This window comes from Petromyzon marinus, chromosome 11 (assembly GCF_048934315.1).
Source record: "Petromyzon marinus isolate PM22_M1 ecotype Great Lakes invasive population chromosome 11, UKy_Petmar_22M1.pri1.0, whole genome shotgun sequence".
Lineage (NCBI taxonomy): Eukaryota > Metazoa > Chordata > Hyperoartia > Petromyzontiformes > Petromyzontidae > Petromyzon > Petromyzon marinus.
The window spans coordinates 24,698,089-24,709,675 of NC_133677.1; the positions used below are offsets into that span (position 1 = coordinate 24,698,089).

The window sequence follows — 11,587 nt, forward strand, 5'->3', positions numbered from 1 at the left end:
ATCGGGCATTGCGATAGATCCCGACAAAACCACGTGTGTTCGGACGTGGCCGACCCCCACGTTGATGATGCAGGTGCAGAGTTTTATTGGTTTTGCGTCTTATTATCGCCGGTTTGTCACTGGGTTCGCTACCTTCGCAAAACCTCTACACGCCTTGACGGTTATGGGTCAGAGGTTTCATTGGGGGGAGGAGGAAGCCGCATTTGTTGCGCTTCGCAATTCCCCTCCGCTACTCTGACTTTGCCATGCCGTGCGTCCTTGATACTGACGCAACCAACACCAGCATTGGCGCGGTTCTGTCCCAGGTTGTCAACGGGGTGGAGTGTGTTGTTGCATACGGCAGCAGAGTGCTGTCGCCAGCCGAACAGCGTTACTGTGTCACGCGCCGGGAACTATTCAGGTCTCCCGCATTAACGAGTTGATTGCTCTGGACATCCCTGGTTCGGTTCCCGTCACCCCTCGTGGGAATAAATATTTGTTGGTTGGCGTCGAATATTTATCGCGCTGGCCGATGGCCTGGCAGCTATGGATGGGAGCCATCCGGTAGTGCCACCTAGGCACATGCCATGGTACAATGGTGAGCACACAGGACTTGTAATCAATACAGAGGTACTATGTACAGGGGCGGCAAGCAGCTAAAAAATGGTGCACGTTTATTATAAATACGACATTCTCAAATGGTTTCGAAATTAAGTGTCTTATCAGCAGAATCGTGCAGAGTTTCTGCCGAACATACACAGCATTAGTTCCTAACACACTTTGGCAGAGTTGGTGTCACTGCCTGGGAAAGGAACATTAATGGTGATTTTGTGGAAAGTCAGGTGAAATGGGTGGTTGGTCAGACTGACCAGCACCCTGTGCTGTGTGGATCGCTCGTGGTTCTGGCCACCAATCGCCAAGCAAATTGGTTGCAGAGACTTCCACGTGTAGAGTGACTTCAGTTGTGTGCAACCGAGTTGCGCAACTGCTTGCACCGGCTGTGGCCGTGTGCGGAAAGCTAACTCGGGTCAAACCTGGGTTTCGAAGCGCGGTGTAGCGTTAACCATGACACTACCGCTCCACACAATCACACACACGCGAAGATCGACACCAAATACGTGCTCTGTTGCACCGCACAGCAACTCACACGCACACTGCAGTGTCCAATAACAACACAAATGTATTAATCATGACAACCACCTGCTCTGCCACTCAAAGCAATGTCCATCACATGGCCATCAACGCGACACATATAGTTCATCACGGTCACCCGACCAGCAGGAGTCACGTGTGTGAGCAGTCCGTGAATGTCGCCGGGCTATGGTGATGCAGTGGTGTGGGTTGGACAAGGGGCGGATGATGATGTCTGTCATGGAAATCTGTGGAGCGGCACGGAACAAAAGTGGGACGGGTGGCCCAGTGTGGAGCAGGAGCCGCTCGGCTGGGACGAAGGTGGGGAGGAATCCACTGATCCGGTGGAGGCGTGGGGAGGAGGGCGGGACGCCGCGTGAAGCGCGACTCGTGGGAGTGGTGCCAGGCAGAAGGGGCACCTGGGACTCCGTACGCGGGACCCCGGCCGTTGCACCTGGGCTGGGGGGGGATCCGCTGCCCTGCAGGTGGAGCGAGGCCGGGGGGAAGGTGCTCTCGGTCCGGGTGGATGGGACGAATCAATGCGGATGGAGTTGAGGATTCGAGAGGAGGTTTGCGGAGGCGGGGAGGAAGGCGGCTGTTGCGGGACTTGCGGTAACGCTGCCGTGAAGAATAGGGAGCAAAAGACTGTGCCGGGCCCGGTCTGGTATCACGGTGGCGTGGAGGAACCCAGGGCTCTGGTGGAGGTGGAGGCAGGTGGAAAGCAGGGAGCTCCCAATCCTGGGGTTTAGCTTGATTACTCATGGGTGGAGGTGATGGTGCGAGTGGCGGTGGTGGCGATAGTGGCAGTGGAAGCGATGGCAGAAGTGGAGGTTGAGGCAATGGCAGGAGTGAAGGTGGAGTCGATGTCAGCAGTGGGGGTAGAGTTGATATCAGTGGTGGAGGCAATGGCCTGAGAAGAGATGGAGGCGATGGCAGCAGTGGAGTTGAGGATTCGAGAGGAGGTTTGCGGAGGCGGGGAGGAAGGCGGCTGTTGCGGGACTTGCGGTAACGCTGCCGTGAAGAACAGGGAGCAAAAGACTCGTGTGCCGGGCCCGGTCTGGTATCACGGTGGGGTGGAGGAGCCCAGGGCTCTGGTGGAGGTGGAGGCAGGTGGAAAGCAGGGAGCTCCCAATCCTGGGGGTTAGCTTGATTACTCATGGGTGGAGGTGATGGTGCGAGTGGCGGTGGTGGCGATAGTGGCAGTGGAGGCGATGGCAGAAGTGAAGGTTGAGGCAATGGCAGGAGTGAAGGTGGAGTCGATGTCAGCAGTGGGGGTAGAGTTGATATCAGTGGTGGAGGCAATGGCCTGAGTAGAGATGGAGGCGATGGCAGCAGTGGAGCCGATGGCCCGATTGGAGGTGTAGGCGATGGCAGCAGTGGGGCCGATGTCCTGAGTAGAGATGGAGGCGATGGCCTGAGTAGAGGTAGAGGCGATGGCCTGAGTAGAGGTGGAGGCGATGGCCTGAGTTGAGGTGGAGACGATGGCCTGAGTAGAGGTGGAGGCGATGGCCCGAGTAGAGGTGGAGGCGATGGCCCGAGTGGAGGTGGAGGCGATTGCCTGAGTGGAGATGGAGGCGATGGCCTGAGTAGAGGTGGAGGCGATGGCCCGAGTGGAGGTGGAGGCGATTGCCTGAGTAGAGGTGGAGACGATGGCCTGAGTAGAGGTGGAGGCGATGGCCTGAGTAGAGGTAGAGGCGATGGCCTGAGTTGAGGTGGAGACGATGGCATGAGTAGAGGTGGTGGCGATGGCCTGAGTAGAGATGGAGGCGATGGCCTGAGTAGAGGTGGAGGCGATGGCCTGAGTGGAGGTGGAGGCGATGGCCTGAGTTGAGGTTGAGACGATGGCATGAGTGGAGGTAGAGGCGATTGCCTGAGTGGAGGTGGAGGCGATGGCCTGAGTAGAGGTGGAGGCGATGGCCTGAGTGGAGGTGGAGGCGATGGCCTGAGTAGAGGTGGAGGCGATGGCCCGAGTGGAGGTGGAGAAGATGGCCCGAGTGGAGGTGGAGGCGATGGCCTGAGTGGAGGTGGAGGCGATGGAAGCAGTGGAGGTGGAGTTGATATCAGTGGGGGAGGCGATGGCCTGAGTAGAGATGGAGACGATGTCCTGAGTGGAGGTGGAGGCGATGGCCTGAGTAGAGGTGGAGGCGATGGCCTGAGTTGAGGTGGAGACGATGGCATGAGTAGAGGTGGAGGCGATGGCCTGAGTAGAGATGGAGGCGATGGCCTGAGTAGAGGTGGAGGCGATGGCCTGAGTAGAGGTGGAGGCGATGGCCCGAGTGGAGGTAGAGGCGATTGCCTGAGTGGAGGTGGAGGCGATGGCCTGAGTAGAGGTGGAGGCGATGGCCTGAGTGGAGGTGGAGGCGATGGCCTGAGTAGAGGTGGAGGCGATGGCCCGAGTGGAGGTGGAGAAGATGGCCCGAGTGGAGGTGGAGGCGATGGCCTGAGTGGAGGTGGAGGCGATGGAAGCAGTGGAGGTGGAGTTGATATCAGTGGGGGAGGCGATGGCCTGAGTAGAGATGGAGACGATGGCCTGAGTGGAGGTGGAGGCGATGGCCTGAGTAGAGGTGGAGGCGATGGCCTGAGTAGAGGTGGAGGCGATGGCCCGAGTGGAGGTGGAGGCGATGGCCCGAGTGGAGGTGGAGGCGATGGCCCGAGTGGAGGTGGAGGCGATGGAAGCATTGGAGGTGGAGTTGATATCAGTGGGGGAGGCGATGGCCTGAGTAGAGATGGAGGCGATGGCCTGAGTGGAGGTGGAGGCGATGGCAGCGGGGGAGGCGATGGCAGCGGTGGAGGCGATGGCCCGAGTAGAGATGGAGGCAATGGCCCGAGTGGAGGTGGAGGCGATGGCCCGAGTGGAGGTGGAGGCGATGGCCCGAGTGGAGGTGGAGGCGATGGCCCGAGTGGAGGTGGAGGCGATGGAAGCATTGGAGGTGGAGTTGATATCAGTGGGGGAGGCGATGGCCTGAGTAGAGATGGAGGCAATGGCCCGAGTGGAGGTGGAGGCGATGGCCCCAGTGGGAGCGATGGCCTGAGTGGAGCTGGATTCTTCAGGTGAGGAGCACAGCTCTGCTTGGTGCCGGGGCTGTTTCCCCTCCCCTGCGCCCGCCGCTTTCGTCTCCGCGCCGCGGCCATACGAGCCCAGGGACTCGGTGCTCGGCCGAGACCTCCACCTTTCTTTCTCTGCAGCGCCCGGGAAATCTTCCTCCTTCCGGTCCTCATCCTCATTCTCATCGCTCTCTGCAAAAGTTACGAAAAACATCAACGGCGTCATTAGCTGAATCTCCCTGCTCCGTGTCTGTGAGTGCGTTGTGACCCTGGGGACAGACTTGCGAGTTTGTTTTTTACGTTTTTGAGCCAGGAGGCCAGGATTGGGAAAAACTTGGGCCACTTTTCATCCAGGCAACTGGAGAGCAGCACAGACTAAGTCTTACTTACCAAACATTTAAACTAACAACAGCATACTCTTTGGTATCTTTCGGTAAAATCACGTAGATAGAAAAATAACTAATAAAGTGAAACCTTGGATTGCGAGCATAATTCCTTCTGGAAACGTGCTCTTAATCCAAAGCACTCGTATATCAAAGCGAATTTCCCCCATAAGAAATAATGGAAAATCAGATGATTCGTTCCACAAACCAAAAATACCGTATTCATATAAAAAATATTAATACAAAATACCTTTTTATATTTTTATTATTTAATATAAAGTAATCAAATTTATTAATTACATTTAATCGTGGCTGGTGTGAGGGAGACGAGATAGAGGATGGTTATTGTGTAGGACGACTTTCACTTGCAGTACAGTTACTAAAGAACAGTCACTACACATGGACACAAAATAAAAAAATGCTTTACGCACACACACGTATTCACAACACTACAGTACTGTAGTAAACAGTATACACGTGGTCACAACACTATAGTACTATAGTAAACAAGATAGGTTCGCACGGATGTTGACTATACGAGTGAGGCACACCGACTGAGACCGAGCATGGGAGACGATTACCCACAATCCCGCAGTATACACGTGGTCACAACACTATAGTACTATAGTAAACAGTATACACGTGGTCACAACACTATAGTACTGTAGTAAACAGTACACACGTGGTCACAACACTATAGTACTGTAGTAAACAGTATACACGTGGTCACAACACTATAGTACTATAGCAAATACAGTATACACGTGGTCACAACACTACAGTACTATAGTAAACAGTATACACGTGGTCACAACACTATAGTACTGTAGTAAACAGTACACACTTGGTCACAACACTATAGTACTGTAGTAAAGAGTATACACGTGGTCACAACACTATAGTACTGTAGTAAACAGTATACACGTGGTCACACTATAGTACTATAGTAAACAGTACACACGTGGTCACAACACTATAGTACTGTAGTAAACAGTATACACGTGGTCACAACACTATAGTACTGTAGTAAACATTACACACGTGATCACAACACTATAGTACTGTAGTAAACATTACACACGTGGTCACAACACTATAGTACTGTAGCAAACAGTGTACACGTGGTCCCAACACTATAGTACTATAGTAAACAGTATACACGTGGTCACAACATTATAGTACTATAGTAAACAGTATACACGTGGTCACAACACTATAGTACTATAGTAAACAGTATAGACGTGGTCACAATACTATAGTACTATAGTAAACAGTATACACGTGGTCACAAAACTATAGTACTGTAGTAAACAGTATACACGTGGTCCCAACACTATAGTACTATAGTAAACAGTATACACGTGGTCCCAACACTATAGTACTATAGTAAACAGTATACACGTGGTCACAACACTACAGTACTATAGTAAACAGTATACACTTGGTCACACCACTATAGTACTGTAGTAAACAGTATACACGTGGTCACAACACTATAGTACTATAGTAAACAGTATACACGTGGTCACAACACTATAGTACTATAGTAAACAGTATACACGTGGTCACAACACTATAGTACTATAGTAAACAGTATACACGTGGTCACAACACTATAGTACTGTAGTAAACAGTATACACGTGGTCCCAACACTATAGTACTATAGTAAACAGTATACACGTGGTCACAAGACTATAGTACTGTAGTATACAGTATACACGTGGTCACAACACTACAGTACTATAGTAAACAGTATGCACGTGGTCACAACACTATAGTACTGTAGTAAACAGTATAGACGTGGTCACAACACTATAGTACTATAGTAAACAGTATACACATGGTCACAACACTATAGTACTATAGGAAACAGTATACACGTGGTCACAACACTATAGTACTGTAGTAAACAGTATACACGTGGTCCCAACACTATAGTACTATAGTAAACAGTATACACGTGGTCACAAGACTATAGTACTGTAGTATACAGTATACACGTGGTCACAACACTACAGTACTATAGTAAACAGTATGCACGTGGTCACAACACTATAGTACTGTAGTAAACAGTATAGACGTGGTCACAACACTATAGTACTATAGTAAACAGTATACACATGGTCACAACACTATAGTACTATAGCAAACAGTATACACGTGGTCACAACACTATAGTACTGTAGTAAACAGTATACACGTGGTCCCAACACTATAGTACTATAGTAAACAGTATACACGTGGTCACAACACTATAGTACTGTAGTATACAGTATACACGTGGTCACAACACTACAGTACTATAGTAAACAGTATGCACGTGGTCACAACACTATAGTACTGTAGTAAACAGTATAGACGTGGTCACAACACTATAGTACTATAGTAAACAGTATACACATGGTCACAACACTATAGTACTATAGTAAACAGTATACACGTGGTCACAACACCATAGTACTGTAGTAAACAGTATACACGTGGTCACAACACTATAGTACTATAGTAAACAGTATACACATGGTCACAACACTATAGTACTATAGGAAACAGTATACACGTGGTCACAACACTATAGTACTGTAGTAAACAGTATACACGTGGTCCCAACACTATAGTAATGTAGTAAACATTACACACGTGGTCACAACACTATAGTACTGTAGTAAACAGTGTACACGTGGTCACAACACTATAGTACTGTAGTAAACAGTATAGACGTGGTCACAACACTATAGTACTGTAGTAAACAGTATACACGTGGTCACAACACTATAGTACTGTAGTAAACAGTATACACGTGGTCACAACACTATAGTACTGTAGTAAACAGTATACACGTGGTCACAACACTATAGTACTGTAGTAAACAGTATACACGTGGTCACAACACTATAGTACTGTAGTAAACAGTATACACGTGGTCACACTATAGTACTATAGTAAACAGTATACACGTGGTCACAACACTATAGTACTGTAGTAAACAGTATACACGTGGTCACAACACTATAGTACTGTAGTAAACATTACACACGTGATCACAACACTATAGTACTGTAGTAAACATTACACACGTGGTCACAACACTATAGTACTGTAGCAAACAGTGTACACGTGGTCACAACACTATAGTACTATAGTAAACAGTACACACGTGGTCACACCACTATAGAACTGTAGTAAACAGTATACACGTGGTCACAACATTATAGTACTATAGTAAACAGTATACACGTGGTCACAACACTATAGTACTATAGTAAACAGTATAGACGTGGTCACAACACTATAGTACTGTAGTAAACAGTATACACGTGGTCACACTATAGTACTATAGTAAACAGTATACACGTGGTCACAACACTATAGTACTGTAGTAAACAGTATACACGTGGTCACAACACTATAGTACTGTAGTAAACATTACACACGTGATCACAACACTATAGTACTGTAGTAAAAATTACACACGTGGTCACAACACTATAGTACTGTAGCAAACAGTGTACACGTGGTCACAACACTATAGTACTATAGTAAACAGTACACGCGTGGTCACACCACTATAGAACTGTAGTAAACAGTATACACGTGGTCACAACATTATAGTACTATAGTAAACAGTATACACGTGGTCACAACACTATAGTACTATAGTAAACAGTATAGACGTGGTCACAAAACTATAGTACTATAGTAAACAGTATACACGTGGTCACAACACTATAGTACTGTAGTAAACAGTATACACGTGGTCCCAACACTATAGTACTATAGTAAACAGTATACACGTGGTCACAACACTATAGTACTGTAGTAAACAGTATACACGTGGTCCCAACACTATAGTACTATAGTAAACAGTATACACGTGGTCACAACTCTACAGTACTATAGTAAACAGTATACACTTGGTCTCAACACTATAGTACTGTAGTAAACAGTATACACGTGGTCACAACACTATAGTACCATAGTAAACAGTATACACATGGTCACAACACTATAGTACTATAGGAAACAGTATACACGTGGTCACAACACTATAGTACTGTAGTAAACAGTATACACGTGGTCCCAACACTATAGTACTATAGTAAACAGTATACACGTGGTCACAACACTATAGTACTATAGTAAACAGTATACACGTGGTCACAACACTATAGTACTATAGTAAACAGTATACACGTGGTCACAACACTATAGTACTGTAGTAAACAGTATACACGTGGTCCCAACACTATAGTACTATAGTAAACAGTATACACGTGGTCACAACACTATAGTACTGTAGTATACAGTATACACGTGGTCACAACACTACAGTACTATAGTAAACAGTATGCACGTGGTCACAACACTATAGTACTGTAGTAAACAGTATAGACGTGGTCACAACACTATAGTACTATAGTAAACAGTATACACATGGTCACAACACTATAGTACTATAGGAAACAGTATACACGTGGTCACAACACTATAGTACTGTAGTAAACAGTATACACGTGGTCCCAACACTATAGTACTATAGTAAACAGTATACACGTGGTCACAACACTATAGTACTGTAGTATACAGTATACACGTGGTCACAACACTACAGTACTATAGTAAACAGTATGCACGCGGTCACAACACTATAGTACTGTAGTAAACAGTATAGACGTGGTCACAACACTATAGTACTATAGTAAACAGTATACACATGGTCACAACACTATAGTACTATAGTAAACAGTATACACGTGGTCACAACACTATAGTACTGTAGTAAACAGTATACACGTGGTCCCAACACTATAGTACTATAGTAAACAGTATACACGTGGTCACAACACTATAGTACTGTAGTATACAGTATACACGTGGTCACACCACTACAGTACTATAGTAAACAGTATGCACGTGGTCACAACACTATAGTACTGTAGTAAACAGTATAGACGTGGTCACAACACTATAGTACTATAGTAAACAGTATACACATGGTCACAACACTATAGTACTATAGTAAACAGTATACACGTGGTCACAACACTATAGTACTGTAGTAAACAGTATATACGTGGTCCCAACACTATAGTACTATAGTAAACAGTATACACGTGGTCACAACACTATAGTACTGTAGTAAACAGTATACACGTGGTCCCAACACTATAGTACTATAGTAAACAGTATACACGTGGTCACAACACTATAGTACTGTAGTAAACAGTATACACGTGGTCCCAGCACTATAGTACTATAGTAAACAGTATACACGTGGTCAAAACACTATAGTACTATAGTAAACAGTATACACGTGGTCACAACACTATAGTACTATATTAAACAGTATACACGTGGTCACAACACCATAGTACTGTAGTAAACAGTATACACGTGGTCACAACACAAGCAATCGTCTTCAGGTGAAATAATACAGCAGGCGGACTGCTGAGACAGGAAGAAATGTAGCGAGAGAGCTACTGCAACCAAAGGTTACACTATATACGTTTGTGGTGGGATTTGCAAGTAAATGTAAGATCGCAGAGCAAGCATACCCCGGCTAATCCCTCGGCTACTCCGAGGGGGAGTGGGAGCGGAGGGGCTGCCGTAACGGGCGAGATAGTGGGGGTGAAATTTACAGAGGGTACAAGCTGATAGAAAGAGGATCAAACTCAGCAAACTTAGAAATGTAATGCAACTCATTGAGTCGGCCAACACAACAAATAATACTTTGCCTGGTTGATCACCGTCCTTCTCTGCTTGTGTCTCCCTGTGTGTGGGGAGCGGTGGTGCAGCTGTTAGCGCTACGCTGCGCTATGAACCTGGCGACCCGGGTTCGATTCCCGCTCACGGCCAACACCAGTGACGATTATCTGAACCGGTCCCGGGCCTCCCCTAGGTCGACTCAGCCTCAAATTAGTACCTGGTGCGGTGTGTAAACATCGCCACTAGGGAGACAAAGGCGGTCGGGCGTGGTGCTGGCCACCCACCCCCTCGTGTACTGTTCCGGCCTTCACAGGTGCTCGCTAACAGCACTTGCCCCTACAGTCTGTTCAGGCTATACGGGGGATCTTTGTGTCTCCCTGTCTGTGTTTGGTCTCTCTCTCTCAAATTTAGTTTCACCTGATGACGACTGCTTGAGTTGCAATCGAAACGTCGTATTCTATTATTTTGTTTATTTTTTCTACGTGACTTTACCGAAAGACCATTGAGTAACAACAGTGTTTTTACGAATCACAGCTAAGAGACAAACAACATTATATTTTCTATTAAACATAACATTTTAATAACATGTTAAAAAATACTTTAAATCTCATCACTGCTCCTCATACTCAATCCGTGATCAGTGCCGGATTATCCTCGGAACAAAATAATCATTAGCTGGGGGCCCCGCACTTTCAAGGGCCCCGTGCTAAATGATCTCACCCTATAAATCCCGGTTCAGTGATTCTGTACTTGCTCTATTACTATAGTAAAATTACAATTACTTTACAATGCAAGTTAAAAACTTCGTGTTTTATAATTGTGTTTTTTTATTTATTCTGGGCACCTTTATAATATAAGCTACAGGACCCGCACGAGCTTAATCCGGCACTGTCCGGGATACTGTTCCAGTGCCCAACCAGGCTGTTGAAGACACCGTGAGTGGAGTTGAGGGGGATCGGTGGAGGTGTGAAGGCGGCGAGTGATGCCGACGGGCTGCGAGGGGGTCATCCGAGAGGGTGCCCAGTGGGGAGATGAAGCAATGAAATCGCTCCACGTGCAGGTGCTGGGTGGATTACTGCACAGCGGCATCGTGGGAGGTGGCGACGGGTCGTGTTGGTCTCTACCCACTAGTGGATTGACCATGGCTGATGGTGGTGATGATGATGGATGTTGCTCACTCACTTGGCGACGTATGAAACGCCAGAGATGCACGGCGATGTGCAGGGTGTTCAGCAGCACGGTGGAGCTGATGGCCTCCTTGCAGCCGCTGTACAGCTGACCTACAGCGTGGAGCAGAGCAGGGAGCGCGCTGTCCACTATGGCCTGGCAGCTGCTGCTCAGC

At 47.4% G+C, this 11,587-nt stretch overlaps 1 protein-coding gene across 1 annotated transcript; it reads right to left on the minus strand.

The window, feature by feature from the left end:
• Positions 1-636: 636 nt before the first annotated feature.
• Positions 637-11,587, minus strand: LOC142924303 (uncharacterized; the record flags this gene model as incomplete). Its single annotated transcript, XM_076066438.1, has 2 exons — positions 637-4,347; positions 11,428-11,587. Coding segments are annotated over 2 exons (2,247 nt in total), but the record flags the coding sequence as incomplete, so codon positions are not given.